We start from the raw sequence: 19,286 nt of genomic DNA on the forward strand, positions 1-19,286 counted from the left end.
GAGTTTTTGCAGTGTACCTATTAAGACTTTAAACATGGGACCTAAATATTTTGTTAAAGGAATATTATTTATGTCGTGCATACGCAAGTGAGGACCTTTTTTACTTCTTTTCTTTCTTTATGTTTGTCAACATTTTGCCAGAAATAATCTCCAATAAATTATTGGCAGTGAAAACCTTTTAATCCCGGACCCGCCCCATGCAGAAAAACACGCTTCATTTTCACCAATAATTTTGCCTTTTGCCTTTGCATCTTCACTTACGTTCTGGTTTTTTTTTAATACTCTTTTGGTAATTTATGATAGGCATCCCGCTTCGTTTTCCCAAAGGTTTCGAAAATACAGGAGAGTAAGCCTATGAACCTCAGTACGGCCTTGCTCAAAAGGGTTACAAGGGATCTTTCCTGATAATGCATGATAGGCCTGACTTGGATCCGTAGCAGATAAATGACAAAAACTGAAAAATATATTCAAAATATGTATTCGCTCTCTTCGCCATCTCGGGAGATGGCGGTGGGAGCGAACATAATAGATCCTTTTAAAATGAAAATCTAATTTTCAGATATAGATTTTGCCATGATTCATAAAATAACAATAATTATCTTTCACTTTTTCCTTTCCGCCCATTTCTCTTTCTCATCCTTTTTTTTTTTGGTCATGGAACTTTTGGCCTGGTCCAGGCAGCCTACTTGAACTAGAGATACCTTAACACACCAAACCTATCACTATACAGACTCTAGTCTTATTGAGCAATATTAGGAGTCGTACTCCTTGGCTATTATGTCTACTACGTATTGTGCATGTGACCGAGTGACGGGGGTCAAGAGAAATCCTTTATAAAAGAACTTTATAAGATTTCTTATACCAAAACAGTTAACAATCACTTTGTAACGTTATCTATAAACTATGTTTCATAATCTTTAATTTTGGAAATACGTTACCATGATTTTATCTCAGCTTTTTAATAGGCCTATATAGGGTCCAACCGCGTTGCCAGGATTTAATTTTGGAGGGGGCGATAAGTGCACGCGAAGCGCGCTCCCTAGGGGAGGGTGCAGGGAGGCGCTAAGTTTTAGATATCTCATCAATTTTCGATAAAAAAAAGAACACGAATTCAATTGACTTGCTGTGATTAAAAACAAAACCTGTTTTCAAAAGAAAAGATGAGCGGCCACAAAATGGGAAAAGATTGAGGAATTCAAAATAATCCCTATTTTTCGCGCGAAAGCTAAGCCGTTTTATAAAAAAAAATGAGAACAGAAGTGACATAAAATGCCTACCTTAGTCACATCAGATTTGATTGTAAAAACTTTAGCCACATTAGATTTCTTTAACTCGCAAAACAGAGTAAAAAGCTGGTATTTGCAGCGAGGAAATATTTCTTCCCGTGAATGGCAAGCTCTGAATTTTATAAATTTCTCTGAAACTTTAACCTGCTCTAATATTGATATTTCTTAGATAATACGAAAAAAATATAGCTGAAAATGTGAAGGGATGATGAAAGCTAGAAGAGGGACTTTTCTTTTCTCTTTCACGCGAAGCACGGAAACTTCTCTGACTTATTTTAGAAGAAAAAAAAATTGTGTAATTTTGCTCATAATATCAAGCGCTTCCTTTTTGTATATATGATTAAGAAACTTCAGTGATATTCAAAATTGAAATCAATGGCGCAAAACCAAACCAGGACCGGAGATGGATGTGCAGCGATATAGAATATAGTTTCATCGTACCTACTTTTGCATATAGCACGGCACGAATTTAATGCTCCCTCCTTTGAGCAGATACTTTGCCAACAAATGGCTTGCTGAAAAGCGGAAGAAATATAGCATTTCGGGAATCGGGGAGTGACGGTATAATAGTTTACCCGCTCTGAAGAGAAGAGCCGAAATTTTGTGTTACTGCAATAAAAAAAAAAAAAGGCCTTCTTATCATACCACCCATGTATACTTTAAAAATTTCCTGGCAAGAATGCGATTCGGCTATGGCCGGGAAGGGAAAAGCAGAGTAGAAAAAAAGGTGTGGGAAACAAAGAGGAAAAGGCAATTCTGATATTTTTTCCCGCGCGGAGCGCAGAAGCAAAATTTTGTGTAAAGAGAGTTCAAAGAACATCTCATTTAGGTTTTTATTATTTTGACATGTTTGACAAAAAAGAAAGAAAGAAAAAAATTCAATAGAGCTATACAGGGCCTACCCTTCTTCCCTTTTCTCCCTTCCCCCCTTTTTTTTCTTTTTGGGGGCGTTGGGGGGGCTGCCGCTTCCACCGCCCCCCGGCTAGGCGCCTGATAGGGTCTATAGATTTTACTATTTTGCAATTTACAATTTTAATTATACAATTTACAATTTTACAATTTGCAATTTTTTATCGTCATGCCTTTTGTTAAACATTAACATGACGATTAGGCCGCCATGTTCGAAGGCCAACCTCCAAATTGTAATGAGGAGCTTGGAGAGAAAGGGGGAGCAACGGTTCTAGTTGGGGGCGGCGAATTAACGGTTCGCCTCATACCCTACCCGCCCCTCGCCTTCTTGCTTGGATGATTTTTACGAAAATTAAGCTTTTAAACTTCGTTCCGGTCTTCGACTTCGATTCTTTATTCTTAATTGTCGAAAAGTGGGTCACCCTCGGGGTCAGCCTTTTTTTATATTGGTCCAGGCTGTTCAAACCCTATAAATATGGATCTTTAAAATCAACTTGACCCTTGGTTTAATTTTTCCCAAAGAGCTGCCTTGGATCGATGCATGCTGCTGCATAGCGCGAAGTGGCGGGTTGAGCTCGTCGCAATGCGCAGTAATATGCCGCATTGCGGAGCAGTGATCTGCCTTTCTCATGCTTTGCCAATGACTTGCTAACATAGCAATGCAACGCTACCACAAAAAATTTGGGGTATTAATAAACGCCCTCACGGAAATCCGCATTGACTTTGCACTAGTTTTCAGCTATAACTCCATCTCAGCTCAGCTCAGCATCAGCAGCGCGCCCACGATCTTGAAGACCATCATCTCAATCCATTCGAAGTTGATACTGCGGCGGTAACTCATTTGATTTGTACGTTCCATTATTGGAGTGAGAAGTTTGCAACCATCACCTGCTTTTGATTTATACACCATTAACTTCTTAATATTCCAGAAAGATGGTAAGATTTGTATTGTTTTATTTTTATTGTGTGAGACAGTGAGAGCGAGAGACGCGATTTAAAAGATGATCATTTTTTAGTCTGAAATGATTCGGTCGAAAATGGAAACGATACATTCAAAGCCAAACAGTTTAAAAGTTAAATATAAGTTACACAAACTTATTTAGATAGAGTCTACGGGTAATATTTCTAGATCTAGACCTAAAGTTTTCATCTCAAGTTAACCTAAAGAAATTAAAGACCGTTGTCCGATGTAGATCTAGATCTAGCTTAAGTGTTCGTACGGTACTTCGTCTACAGGTCTGTGTGATCACAGATGATAATCTGGCAACGCCTAACTTTTTGCGCCACGACATCGTATATATCTAGATCTACTGGTTCTGGTATCGTTACATTAGAATGTGAATCAGGCTTCATGCCTGGTTTTAAGTCAACAAACTATTTGTATCCAATAATTATCAACTTATTGTCAAAGCCGGTTAGCGTTAGATCCTAAAATCGAAATTATAGAATGGGTGCCCAAAGTCATGGAGGTGGACATGGTAGGCCGCTACTCCGCCTCAGTTTCTAGAGTTAGATCATTCTAATTTAAAATGAGATAAATAATATGTAACAGTTAGATATCAAGACCTCAGTAGATCTAGATCTATATAAAAAGTATTATAATGATGGGTAGCAGCCAAAAAGAAATGAAAGACTTTTGAAGAAATTTACAAAATGTTTTTTTTTTCATTCCATTTTCATTTTAGGCCTAGATCTATTTAGTTATCAACAAAATTTACAATCATAACAATTCAACTTCATAAAAATTGAACCGGTAGATCTACCAAGGTTATTAAATCGACTTAATAATCAGATCTAACTGTTATACATGTAGAATATATAGATTAAGTGACGAGAAACTGAATCAATTTAAGATTAATTCCATTTCCTTTACCTTTTTTTAGTTATTCATTTTACATGTACATTATCTAGACAAGTGATTAAATAAATTTGATCCAAACAATTAGCCGTGACATTCTGCTCCATTTGAATTCCTGTTCGCTCAACGATTTGGTTTGTTTCAATCAAGCTTAGCCTCATCACTTCATACCCCACTCCTTTGCTCGCCTAAAATATCAACCAAGCTATCCCGCCAAAAATATTACAAGGATCCCAATTCATGCACAACCCCCCCCCCCCCACCCTACCCTACTACATACTCCATTCCCGCTAGCTCTCATTCGCCAGCGTATTTATTAAGCTAGCCATCATAATATAGATAGGCCTACGTTTCATCTATAAGACGTTGATCCCGACTCCGGGCATTCAGGCGAAAGTGAAGGGATGAAATTTATTAATACTAGAGCATATAGTTCTTAATTATTTGCTGGACAAGAAAGTGACTTCCAAAACGAAGAAAAATTAAACTTTACAGTGGCGGATCTACGGGGTGGAGGGGTTGGGGTTTAACCTCACCCCTTGGGCTGCAAAGTTATTTAAAAAAAAGTAATGATCTACATTTTGGAACCAACCCCTTTTTGTGCTTTTCGATTTTTTCGGGACCAAAATCACCTTCATTGTATAGTGAACCTTTTTTTCTAATTTTCATTTTTTGCTTGTCAAATTTTCTCGGTCAAACCTCCTCCTTGGAAAAAAAGCTTGATGCGCCCCTGCTAGGAAACACGAGTTCTTGATCAATATGAAGCGAGGGGACTCTGCTAAAATGAAAATTTCATGACTCATCCAGTCATAATAAAAAAACCCGCTCAATCCTACTCTTGTGAAGAATATACGGTAAATGTTTGTAACAATGTGATACCTTTGATTTGGATGGGTGGCCGAATAAGTAGGAGACGCATGTTTTTTTTTTTTTTTTTTTTTTTTTTTTTACAATTTAATGCCACAATTCTTTTAAAAATATATTCTCTATTATAAGTTGTACATCTGTCTGAGATTCATTTTCTTCAATCAGTCATCATGATTGGTCGATTGCACGCATGTTGTGTGTTCCCCCAAATAAGGTATGTGTTTCCACTCCCTGTGCAAACCTTTGCTTTCTCATTAGATCTTGAAGTGAGTTGATAATATACCAAGCTGTTTGATGCATGCTGTGTTCTGAAACACATAAGGCTGCGGGCCAGCCGAGAAGATATGTTATGAGAAAGATGGCCTGGCAAGTTCATTGGCGAGGATGCATGCTGATATGCCAAATATTCCTGGAATCTGACAGCTGTCTCATGGCTGAACCCCCTTGTAATGCTTTTCCAACCCGTGTAAACCGACTCGTGGAGCCAATTTATCCATGTCGGATAAAAAGAAATGACGGAGGGTTTCCAATGACCAGTAAATACAATACGCCGATTCTCAACCCACATGCCAATGCGAATTTGAGATATATAGGGCATTAGCTTAATATTTTCTAAGTGATGGAACCCATCGGATGCTCGCTCTATCAATTGCCTATGCAGATGTGTGTGTGATCTTCCTGGGAATGTCCATTTGAAACCAATTGAAATCTCTATCAGCCCATGGTTCTCATTAACCCACCCCTCCCCCCCCCCAAATGTTTGCTTGCTTCCTTGCTGTGGTCTCCTCAACTGTAATGAGAACGCTCTGAAATGCAAATGCATGCATCAATTTTTGTTTTCTTCATTAGAAAGTAAAGATTTTTGAAGAGAAACAAAAAAAAAGGTTGTCTTAGACTTGTTCTAATCTTTACCCTTTTTTATCTTTTCGATTTGAACCATATCCCCACCCTTCCCTTCTTTCTCTTCCCCCTTTGAATCTTCTTGTCTCCAACTTGTATCTTGTCTGCAATTGTCCGGGCAGTCCCAGGAACTCACCATTAATGTAAGCAATCTCGCTTCTGTTATGTCTTTTGTCATGAATATATCAATGTTGGAAATCGTTCAATATCTTCTAGTTCTTTATACAGTATCTTGTTTGCATCTTCTGTCGAATTTTATTAAAGAAGGCCCTTTCTGATCCCTGTGGCGTTTTACCTGTGTATTGTCAGTAGAATTAGTATCTGGTAACGATGTACTTGTACGTGTAGTGCTGATATTGAGTTAGTCAAATATTAACTTTATTGTACTATGACCATGGCGTTTATGATTGATGATGGTTTTTATCATAAGAACAAAAAAAAACAGTGAGAGAAGGTGTACTCACGAAAAGCACTTTATTTTATTGCATTCTGCACTTGTTGAAGTACAGTATTTATGAATAATCAAGAGTGAAAACAAATATTGATACAATCTGATTCTAACAGACTGTTTTATAGAATCCCTTATAGTAGCTCGTATACAACTCAGACTTTAAGCAGTCTAATTTACCGATTAATGTTATGTTTACTCAATGTATTACTCCCTTCAAGCTGTGTTGTGTTTAATATGTTAGAAAATGTGTTCTGTAATAGTGAAATAAATTATTTGTATAATATTTGTGCAACTGATTGCCAAGCTTAAATTAATAAACCGTTAAAAAATCTAGTAATCACTGTGGCATATGTAATTGGGTGATAAACTTTTTTGATGAATATCCACAAGATAATTTTGTTGTTGATCAAGTCAAGCGGTGATTAGTGTTTCGTAGTGTTCATTGTTCTTTTGTTGATCACATCATATATCATACAGTATACCATGGTAGTGAAAATCAAGTGTTATGTTTATAATTTCCATTTTCTCTATCTTCTCATCATGCAGGCCGATCAACTTACTGAGGAGCAGATTGCAGGTAATAATACATCAATACTCAATAGCATATAATATGATAAAGAGACTGTCATGCACTTATCAAATAACATAATTCATCAAACATTAAGTCCAGATAATGAATTGATATATAGTAAGGGTTGTTGAACACATCTCCTTTTTTATGATGAGCCGTCCGAGATAAACTCACGGCGGAATAAAATCAGGCATACATGACATATGTGCAGAAAACACAATAGGTGATTGAACTGCTTTCTTTATTAGTAGCAATCGATAAACTCTGGCCTGGCTATATGGGCTAATGATGTAATCATTCAATTATTACTGACAATCTATCAGATCTTACATAATTATGTTACAGTAGGTGCATGGGGGAGAGAGTAAGAGTAAATGAGAAAGATAAAGAAAGAGAAGGAGAGAGAGTGGGAGAGGGGAGGAGCAGGATGCGTCATTTTTAGCTCATCCGGCCCAGATGAGCTTATGCCGTGGCGTCCGTCGTCTGTCGTCCGTCCACAATTTCAAAATGCTTCTTCTTCATTTCAATTCTGTTTGCTGTATATGATAGCACTAGGTGGGGATTCAAAACTTCTACACAGAATTTTGAAACTCATTAAATATGCTGATTTATGCGCATGTTTCAAAATTCACAAAAATGCAACTTCTTCATTTTGATGACCGATTTTGATTTTTTTTTGCTTCCATCTGGTGGAGCTTCATGAGGTTCACCAAACTTCTAAACAGAATTTTGAAATTTTTATTAGAAAAATGTTATGCTAATTTATGCGTATTTTTAAAAATTCACATAACTTCTTCTTCTTTATTATTTTGTTGACCGATTTTGATATTTTGCTTCCTTCTGGTAAAACTTCATGAGGTCACCAAACATCTACACAGAATTTTGAAATTTTGACTAGAAATTTTTTTATGCTAATTTATGCAAAATTAACTTATGCTTATTTTTAAAAATTCACATAAAATGCTTCTTCCTCATTTGTTGACCGATTTTGATTTTTTTTCTTGCATCTGGTATAGAACTTTATGAGGTTCACCAAACTTGTACACAGAATTTTGATTTTTTTTTTACTAGAAAATTGAATTATTTATGCTAATTTATGCAAAATATATTCATAATCACCAAATAATACATCTTCTTTATTAAATTTTGTTGACCAATGCTCTTTTTTTTTCATCCATCTGGTAGAGCTACATGAGGGTCACTGAACTTCCACACAGAATTTTGAAATTTTGATTAGAAAATTATTTATGCTAATTTATGCAAAAAATTTTCATAAATCACCAAAAAAATGCTTTTCTCCTTCATTTGTTGATCAATTTCAATTTTGTTTGCTTTATATGATAGCTGTAGATGGGATACAAAATTTCTACACAGAATATTGAAACTCATTAAATATGCTAATTTATGCATATTTTTAAAAACTCGCAAAAAATGTTTATTTATTTGTTGACTGATTTTGATTTGTTTTTGTTCCATCTGAGAGCTACATGAGGTTCATCAAGGTTCTACACAGAATTTAGACATTTTGACTAGAAAATTATTCATGCTAATTTATACTAAATTTATTCATAAATCACAAAAGTGTTTCTTCTCTGTCATTTCTTCATCAATTTCAATTCTGTTTCCTCAATTTATGTCACCAATATAATTCACTACAGTGTCAACTGGGCTGAAATTAAAAATTGTGTTAAATTTCGTTGCAAGATGTCGGATGGGCTCCACATCATTGATTTGCTAGTTTAAAAGATAACCTAGCGAGGCCGAAGTTTATGGGAATATCAATATAATAGAGTTTATTTAGTCATATTACGCCGCCTGAATTATTTGCATTCACCAATATATCTTTTAGATCACATATTGATATCACGGAGTAGGGTCCTACGAACAGTTAATTTATTGCAAAGTACATGAATGCATTAAAAGTTATGAAGTGTTTTTACAAGCTTTTAATCAGGAATCGAAAGTATCATGATGATGTTTGAAGTGTTTATTGCGTTAGAAATTTGTAGTTTTGTTTATTATCATGGTACTACATGCATTGTAAATCGTCTCTCGAGTCTAGTTTTAAGCTTTAAGGTTTTTACTTGTAAAATTCAATAACTTCAAAGAGAAAAAAAAACATTACTTTTCGCCCTCCTTTTGAATTTGATATATGGTCGCGTGAGTAAGATCATGATTATGGGTAAACTAAATTGATATAATGTACACCAACACCCAAGGGAACATAGAACTTAAAAAAAAAAAAAAAAATCATCCTCCAAAGAAAGAAGAGTTTTTAGATGCGTTATCCTATAGCCATTGTTTTTCCTGTTTTTTTTTCTTCAGAATTCAAGGAGGCTTTCTCCCTCTTTGATAAGGATGGCGACGGCACCATCACTACAAAGGAGTTGGGCACAGTGATGAGGTCACTGGGTCAAAACCCTACTGAGGCTGAGCTTCAGGACATGATCAATGAAGTAGATGCTGACGGTAAGCATGTGGGGAAAAAAAGGGAAAATGACTTACATTTATTTCCTTGAATTTGAAGTGTCTAAATAGATTTATGTGGAAATATGAATTGGGAGGCGCGGTAGCTCAGTCGGTAGAGCGGGGGATTCGTATTCCGGTGACCCGGGTTCGATTACCACTTGGTGCGCTAGTGCATGCCCTTTGGTAAGGCATTGATCCTCATTACCAGGTCCTTCGGAGAGGACCTTAAGCCGTCGGTCCTCTGGTTGCTTGCTTACAAGCATTCATGCTTTCTTAGCAAAAAATCACCACCACCTATAAAACTGAATTATTTTGAATTATTTCCAATAACGAAGTAGGCGGGTGTGTTTCAGTGAAAAAAAACACAGCCTGAATATAGAAAGATACATAGAAACAGGAAAAATCAGATGATATCTGAATGATCATGAAAATAGGTAAATGTGAGTTACTAGTAAATGTTATATATATATATTATGTTTCAGAACGTAAATTATGTTTAATGGAAAATAAGTACATGACTGTTGGAAGCGGAACCGGTTTTGCTATTATCTGATTATTGTCGTTCTAACGAGAAAGGTACTTAATAAATAGATGGAGACGTCAGTATTTGAGAAATATATAATTTTGTGATACGACCCCTATCTCTTTACCTATACACATTGAACAGGTGAAGGTAGACAACATGAGAGCATTACGAATTTGAAAGTTCAGATCGATTTGTGAGGGTGAATTTTACGCTAGATTATGATAATATCTTAGAGTATAAATGTGCGGTTATTCGCTTGCCACATTGATTTTCTAATCTCATCTTTTGCCCGGCTCCATCAGGAAACGGAACGATCGATTTTCCAGAGTTCTTGACGATGATGGCGAGGAAGATGAAGGATACGGACAGCGAAGAAGAGATCAGGGAGGCTTTCCGTGTATTTGACAAGGACGGCAACGGATTTATCAGGTTAATGTCATTTTTAATTGTATTTACCATTAAATTTAATGTGATATAATATTAAAATACAGTACATATAAGTGAGATAATGCTGATAATGTGGAATACAATCATCTGATCATGTTGATAGATTGGTTTAGGAGTAAGTCCAGTGGCGTAACAGGCGGGGGGCAGGGGGGGCTAGCTGCCCCCTCTGGCGAAGCTCACCGGGAAAATAAAAAAAACGGGAAAAAGAAAAAAAAAAAGGGGGAAGAAAGGGAAGGGAAAAGGAAGGGAAAAAGAACAAGTGAGAAAGAACAATTCGCCCCGATATACAAATACATTAGCATGATTAGTAAGACAGGGAAATAAATTAAAGATGATCAAAAGGCAAACAAAAGCGGGAAATAAATGCAGAATGGAATTAGCCAAAATCTAAATTGGAAATTAAAGAATAGGGACAAGATAACGTACACTACCGGGCTGCCGAGGATTGAGATAACGAGCGGGAAGAAAAATGGATGGTATATAGCATAATGTCGTATGAAAGTCTATCATAAACTTGCTAAATCTCCAAAGGCTCTGTCCAAGAGTCAAGACCCCGTGCAGCTCTTCATCTGTAATCTTCAATGAGTTCTATAACGGGCCCCTATATGGACCCTTCCTGCATTAAGCTTTACGTTGAAGCACTGGCGTAACGGGGGGTGGTTCCACGGCCAATGGGAAATAAAAGAAAATAAAGGAGGCAGCAAAATGAGATGAATGAAAAAAAATATATGATATGATATTTGCTATAATGATGTAAAAATCTATCACATAATTAGAATTTCATTTTAACAGGCCATTTTTTTCTGGCTCGCTTCGCTCGCTGGCGACTTTTTACAAATTTTCACACATTTGCTATGGTGTGCCCCTCACAATATTTGGATGATTACGATACACAACTGCATTGAATTTATGTGTTGTGTTAAAGCTATATAAATATACACGCAATTTGATTAAAATAAGTGGCCATCTGTAAGGTTCAAAATGGCTTTGATATCAAGAGGTTCCGGGGCTCTGCCCTGGACCCCACCCATAAAGCACTGTTATATGGATGAGTTTGGACCATGGCCCCCAAAAGTTCTACAACCAAACAAAAAAAAATTAGGAAAGAAAGGAAAGTGTATTAAATTTTTCTGAATATCACGTTAAAATCTATCTTCATGTTAGATTCTCATGAAAAGGTGATTTTTTTTATATCGCTCGCTTCCCTCGCTCGGGACCTACATTAAGCTACTTCTTGCCAGAAGCGCCATATTCGGCCCCCTCAAGCATATAGAGCTTCGCCCTGATGCTCACAATCATAACAAAAATCCTGTTCACCGTGGCGTACAAAAAAAGAGAGAAAAGGAAAGAGAGGAGGGTGAAATACGATATCTTTTTAACATTATGTCAAAATCTGTCACAAAATTTGATTTTTGCAATAAAAATGTCAAAATTTTTTGCTCGCTCGCTTTTATATATATATATATATATATATATATATATATATATATATATATATATGCCCGATACGCCATATCGCCCCCTCAAAATTTTTGCCTTATGACGCCATTGCCTGTTCCATGATATGACCGGGAAATTTTTGGCTCTTGCCCCCCTCCCCCTAGCCACCGACCCCTGTTACACCGCTGAGTAAGTCGAGTGATGAACTGAAGTTTGGTCCAACATTAGCCATTTATGTGTTTATCACTGATCCCGCGAGTTTATAATAACTTTCTTATGAGCCACCACTCTCACTATTTTGAGTATAATAAGTGAAATAAAAAGAATGACACATTGCACCATCATAATATAAAATGCGTGGCACAGTTCATTATCTGCATAAAAGATGTTCTGTCAAAGCCCTAACATATGCGTCAATCGCAGAGATTTATTTATAAACCCATATGGCGTCAATCGATGCGTATATCTCTTTTAAATATGAATGCATGCTTGGTTCCGTCATTGAAGGTAACAAAACTACCCACTCCCCCTCCCTGTGGTGGAACTGTTTCTGATACAAGCAATTGTCACATTTTGGCGTATTATTACTTTTTAGACAATTTCAAATGGATCTGTCGGATGAGAAAGAGAGTAGGCCTTCGACACAAATATGTCTCATTACCTTAAACATCGGTCATTTATTTTACCGGTACTTGTCTTAATAAAGGATAATACTAAGACAAAGGGTCACTTAACTGAAATGTTAATAATTACCAGTGTTATTTAAAACAAAGTTTGATATTATCATTATTCTACTTTCCGCTATTTCATGACGCTCCATAGCAAGGGCACTGTTTCAGGGAGCGCTGAAATTGATTGTCTTTTACAGGAAACCATAGTTAGGGAATATTAGTGCTTCTCTACCAACCAATCAGTCAATTTAATCGAATTTGTCCGAGCTGATAATCTTTCATGAACAGTGTCCTTGGTCCCGTTTCATAAGGAATTGTTTTCATAACAAATGCAAACTTTCTATAACAAGTTTACTGTCAGCCAATCAAATCGACAAATTTCAGTAGCTTTAAACCGTTATTGCAAATTTGTTATTATACATGTAACAATGTTTATCAAACGGGGCCCCTGGTTGGCTTCGTCACTTTTATACACTGCAAAAACTCCGGTGTTGATTTAACACCAGCCGGGAATCTATATAATTATGTCCACACCAGAGAAGTATTGAAACAACACCAGTTTGGAATCAAACCGATGCTGTTTTAATACTAATTGGTATTGTATAAACGCCTATCTGGTGTTAGACCAAAACAAAACTGGTGTTGTTTAACACTTCTCTGGTGTGGACATATATAGATTCGTGTTAAATCAACACCAGAGTTTTGCAGTGTACTACCTCAAATAAGTTATTTCATGGGGCCTTTTTAAAACGTTGATATCAAAGGGTTTGTAGAGCACAAAGAGTAGTGCCAAAATGAAAACGACATTCTTATATGTGGTGATTAAGTTCGGTATGGCGCAGTTGATGCAAAACTCCGTAAAACTAAAACTGGGATTGTTGTAATACTTGATTTCAGTGCTGCCGAACTTCGTCACGTCATGACAAACCTTGGTGAGAAACTGACAGATGAGGAGGTAGATGAAATGATCAGAGAAGCTGATATTGATGGTGATGGACAAGTCAATTATGAAGGTAACTTTTTTTTTCCAATGAGTCTGGTATCGTTTTGCCACGGGAATAAAATTTGTCGATAAATCAGAGAAAATATTTTCATGTATTATTATGCTCCTCATGTAAAGCCGTTGTCATTACCGTTATGGTTGTAATATTACTTCCCATTGTTTCATTTTCACAAGAATATTATACAATAAACATGAATCAAATGAAGAGCAACGGCTAGTCGGGTTTCTCGAGTATGAATTGGAATGGTGTATTTGACGCCTGCAAGAGGGGCAGATGCTTTTACGGTTTAACCCTCTTGCTCTATACCTTTACTCAGCATTATCATTATTTGGGGTTTTTTCTCTCTCATTATTATCCCACTTACATAAACAAACGCGACTACTTCTGTTAAATCAGAACCTCCCCGGTCAGTATTCTGAAATCGAGTTTAACTCTGTACTTAAATTCTCCATGCTATCATGGAGAAAGAAACCAAATCAGATATATATTTTGTTCTCTACCAGTTACGAATGATGCGAGTTACAGATGACATTGATGACCTGATAAGATGAACTTGTATATCGTGAGAATTTTGTGTCACGATTGGCCGTCCATAATTAAATCACAATTTTAGACCAGAGATTGAATTGAAACTAAATTCAGAATACGCTAAAGTCATCCTTTCCCAACCATGTCAACCGCATTCCGGTGATTATGTGTACAGACCAAATAAGGAGCTTTCGTTTTGGACGACGGATACTTGACGACTACTTCCATTGCGTCGGGTATTACCGTGTTTCATCTTGCGAATGGTCGTTCTGTACTCTGGTTAATGTATTAAAATGTATCTCGTGACTTAAAATCAATGGTTATGTTGTCATGATTCGTCCCAAAACAGTCGTAAGATCTGGGTGGCGTTTCATGAAAGGACTTGTCGGACGTTTTATCCAACAAGTCCCATTTTATCCGACAGTTACCATAGGAACAGTGCCTCTCTGCCAATCAAAATCATGGAAAGATGTCAGATCTGACAACTTGTCGGATGAAAATGTTGATGAAACGGTCCCCTGGAAGACCGACAAACCTGCAGAGTTGACGCATGCGCTGATGGTTCAATTGTTATTATCATACGGTAGTCGTAGAAGCATAGGTCGCCATAGATCGAGCAAAACAAAAGCTCCTTAATTCACCGACAGTGGAAATTACCCTCGAGGCATATTGGCACGCGGTGATGTTCATGACGATGAATATGACTAAGATAATCGATACGTACTGGGAGAAATATAAATTTTGACAGCAAGTGCCTCACCATTCTATATGTACTTGTCATTTTCTATGACCATACAGAATTCGTAACGATGATGACATCAAAGTGAAGTGGAGGCCTGCCATCCTATGTCTGTCTTGCCTTTCATTCGGACTTTGTATACGCCAATCAGTCATCGGTCAATTTCATCTGCGTATTCAACCCCCAACCAATCAATAATATACTGTATATAATACGAGTAATGTGATGACTGAAATAGCCAGGACGTTGTCGATGAGGCGTGATTGGCCTGAAGGCCCGTTTTGTTTCCCAACACAGATGGCGCTCTTCAATTAATGATCAGCACTCTCAAACCATTGACCTATTATCGAGGTCCATGCTCAAACCATGTTAATTAGTCAATAATTTTTCTGTTCCAATTTCTCCAGTCGATATCAACGCATTGCAATGCGCTGATGTTCGTCTCTTTACCCACCACTATTCCCATTTTTTAATAAATTATTTGTTAACATGATTATTTATTAAATTTGATTTTTAAGAAAATATGTAAATGTTGAAAGACTCGAAATAAATCTATATCTGATGGTGATAAGAAGATACTCCCATAACATGTACTTGATATGTACATTTCTGTGAAGTGCCTGATGATGTACAATTCTTAGGGGAAAACATTCTTTTTACTTTTTAGATTTTTCTTTTTTATACTTGTAAAGATTAGTGTACTTCTAATGTTTTGACGAGGATTGTTTACTATTAAAACAAACAAAAAAAGAAACAATAAAACAAACACCTATCTTACATCAGTCATGATAGTGGTGGTGATGGTTAGAGTTGAAGATTGTCATGGTGGTATTGGTGGTGGTCACAGATGAAGATTGTCATGGTGGTGGTGGTCACAGATGAAGATTGTCATGATGGTGTTGGTGGTCACAGATGAAGATTGTCATGGTGGCGGTGGTCACAGATGAAGATTGTCATGGTGGTGGTGGTGGTGATCACAGGTGAAGATTGTCATGGTGGTGGTGGTGGTGGTGATCACAGGTGAAGATTGTCATGGTGGTGGTTGTGGTCACAGGTGATGTTTGTCATGATGGTGGCGGTTACAAGTGAAGATTGTCATGGTGGTGGTGGTGGTGGTGGTGGTGATCACAGGTGAAGATTGTCATGGTGGTGGTGGTTACAAGTGAAGATTGTCGTGGTGGTGGACAAAGGTGGAGATTGTCATGATGGTGGTGGTGGTCACAGATGAAGATTGTCGTGGTGGTGGTGGTCACAGGTGAAGATTGTCATGGTGGTGGTGGTCACAGATGAAGATTGACATGGTGGTGGTGGTGATCACATGTGAAGATTTTCATGATGGTGGTGGTGGTCACAGATGAAGATTGTCATGGTGGTGGTAGTTACAGGTGAATATTGTCATGATGGTGTTGGTGGTGGTCACATATGGAGATTGTCATGATGGTGGTGGTGATTACAGGTGAAGATTGTCATGATGGTGGTGGTGGTCATAGGTGAAGATTGTCATGATGGTGGTGGTGGTCACAGGTGAAGATTGGCATGATGGTGGTGGTGGTCACAGATGAAGATTGTCATGGTGGTGGTGGTTAGAGGTGAAGATTGTCATGATGGTGGTGGTGTTGGTGGTGATCACAGGTCAAGATTGTCATGATGGTTGTGGTGGTGGTGATCACAGGTGAAGATAGTCATGATGGTGGTGGTGGTCACAGATGAAGATTGTCATGGTGGTGGTGGTTACAGATGAAGATTGTCATGGTGGTGGTGATCACACGTGAAGATTGTCATGATGGTGGTGGTCACAGGTGTAGTCATGCTGATGGTGGTGGTGGTCACAGGTGATGATTGTCATGATGGTGGTGGTCACAGGTGTAGTCATGGTGGTGGTGGTGGTCACATGTAATTATGTCATGATGGTGGCGGGGGTCACAGGTGAAATTGTCATGATGGTGGTAGTGGTAGTTGTCGTATGTGAAGTTTATTGTGGTGGTGGTGGCCACAGTTAAAGATTGTGAGAAATATCACATTTTTTGTGGCAGTCAGGACAGGACTTCATGATTGTGTTCCAGCTGCCCAGTTATCAAATTACTCTAACTTGTTGAAAAGTCGTATCAATAGGCCTATCGCAATAATAATAATGATATTAATAAAATTGATAATAATAATAATGATAATAATTGCAGAGTCATTATAACAATGATATTAAAGACAAAATGGTTAGAATTAAAATTGATCTCGTTTGAGTATATTGCCGTTAAGAAAATAAACGGAAAATAGAGAGGAAAAACTCTTTGAAATGTATATGGCAAGTGTTGACCCAATATTGTCTAACAAAGCCAACTGCAATTTGTCGGGCCAATACGTGGAGAATGGCGCCAGCTACGGTACGTGTTGCGCTCTAGGAAACTTAGCGATATCATAATTATGTGATGACAATGAAATGAATGGTATACATCTGATCTTTAAAAAAACCTCCAAAACATTAAAAATTGAAGCATATTATCGTATCATAATTAGAAATTCAAAATCTAAATTCATAAATTAGATTCAAATCGTCAAAGTTAATTATCAAATGAACATAATTCGTAAGGATACCAATTTTTCTTAGAACATGTTTGCATACCTTTTATGTCTGTACATTTTGGTTATTACTTTTGTATTATATCTTGTTTATTACTTGAAAACTTTTGTTGTTTTTGTTATGGGGTTTGCTTTTTTTTTGGGGGGGGGGGGTGTTAACATGGGCACATGAAAGACCATCAAGTTGGTGATTTGTGCCACGCTGTATAAATATCAGAAATAAATGAATGAATTAGCAGTGATAACAAGAAAACATTGCCGTTGAGAATGACCAGGTTTTGGAAATACCTCCTTTGATGGAAGCTAGTTATAATGCATTTCTCAAACAGTAATATTGTTTTTCGTTTCGTCTACAAGTTGCCATGTGGTCGATATACATGTAGAAGAAAACGCCGATTTTGTAATCATTATTATCATTGTTAGAATTGACAAATCATCATTATGATTATTCTTGCTGCTTGTTGTTGTTGTTGCGATGGTGGTGGCGGTTATCATCAACAATAGCAACACCAACATTTGCCCACAGGCAAAGATGATATTATTTCAGTATCATAACCTATGTAGAACACTTTGGCTGTACTGTTGCCTTCGTAAGATAGTTTACTTTGTCGCAAGATGGCGCTTTTTGACGAAAGTAAAACGAGACCCGTGATGCGCTTCCCTGCACAATTTCGGCCAAAAAAGACGCATTGCGTCTAAATTGTCGGCATTTTTTTTTTTTTTTTTTTTTTTTGCAATGTGCAACTTTCTTCCGCGTATTTATGTGATGAGAAATTTACATTCGTACAGCGTTTAGTCATGATTAATAGATAAATTGATTGATATGATTGACTGACCTTCAATTTCTTCGATATGTGTTTTAAGCATTCCCCTGAACGAGCAAATCAGTGCTGTATAAAACCCAGTTCAAACCATAACATACGCACCAAGCAATGCAATATCGTTATCTGTAACAATTTTCTCTCCACTCTAGAATGCCATGCGCTATCAATCAAAATTATTCCTTTGCAGCAAGACAAGCAGAGCGATTGATCTTACTCTCTGTTTCAAAAAAATATATTAGAAATATATACGTATTTGTTGTGCATTCATTCCTTCACCTTTAAAAACTCTTAGCTTAAAGTAAAATGCAAGGTATTATCACTAGTCGGTTTGCTTTGGGCAATTGACATATAAGGTATTTTCATGACGTTAATCTTTGTAAGTCTCGTCATGATTTAGGAGGTTTCTTTATTGCGGTGGGGGATATATATCACACAAATCTTTCTAAGTTGAATATCAGGCGTACTTTTGTTGGTGTTTTTTAACGTACGGTTGATACATGGCCCCTTAGCCGGATTTTTTTTCATAAATGACAATAACGGAATGGAACGACGAAATAACTTGAAATATAATCATGTAAAAATACAAAATGTTCTATTTTAACATCCAAAATATGTTTTTATATTTAAGATCATATTATAAGGGAAATTACCAGTACTCTGCTTTCTACAATTTAACAAAATTTATATTAGAAAAAAGGGAGATTCAGGGATAAATATATTTCATCGTCGAAGACTATTTTAAGTTTGATATTTTTGTGTCAGAATTTAAGATAAGGCACCAGATTCATATATTTTATACGGGTGTCACTCTGACGAAAATAACAGATTTCTATTTTTATGGAATTGTTTTAAGGAAATACATAAAAACATTTTGTGATTTTAGTAGCTATAGCTGTAGGAGAGCTGCAGTAGATTTTTGGCGCGTAGAATGTAGACTCGAAATTGAAGACAAAGTTGTTTTCTCGTCACGCTTCTATAAGAAGGATTTCAATGGTTTTAATAGACCTTGCCTCTGGGTAGGCTCATTGTGATTGAACAGAAGGGACTTCATCCCCCGAGTTAAGATCTACACATCTTTATCTTCTCTCTGGTACTCTCATATCCAGAAAAAGATTAACAAAGCGATTAAGGGTCAGATTAAAGTCTGAACACGATTGTTGTGTGAGATGAGATCGAGATTTACACCATAGGATAATCTAAGTAGATGTATGACAAGAGTTCC

General features: G+C 36.9%; 1 protein-coding gene across 2 annotated transcripts; it reads left to right on the forward strand.

The window, feature by feature from the left end:
* The first annotated feature begins 2,466 nt into the window (after positions 1-2,466).
* Positions 2,467-15,432, forward strand: LOC129264402 (calmodulin). 2 transcript variants are annotated; one of them, XM_054902276.2, is made up of 7 exons: positions 2,467-3,131; positions 5,943-5,963; positions 6,818-6,848; positions 9,168-9,311; positions 10,140-10,266; positions 13,293-13,408; positions 14,726-15,432. In XM_054902276.2, exons 1-7 carry the CDS (start codon positions 3,129-3,131, stop codon positions 14,752-14,754), a joined length of 471 nt encoding a protein of 156 aa, XP_054758251.1. In that variant the 5' UTR covers positions 2,467-3,128; the 3' UTR covers positions 14,755-15,432. The 2 variants fall into 2 exon arrangements, with proteins under 2 accessions (XP_054758251.1, XP_054758252.1); XM_054902277.2 differs by lacking the exon at positions 5,943-5,963 and having other exon boundaries at positions 2,865-3,131.
* Positions 15,433-19,286: the final 3,854 nt, after the last annotated feature.

The sequence above is a fragment of the Lytechinus pictus genome, chromosome 7 (assembly GCF_037042905.1).
Source record: "Lytechinus pictus isolate F3 Inbred chromosome 7, Lp3.0, whole genome shotgun sequence".
In the NCBI taxonomy this organism is placed as follows: Eukaryota; Metazoa; Echinodermata; class Echinoidea; order Temnopleuroida; family Toxopneustidae; genus Lytechinus; species Lytechinus pictus.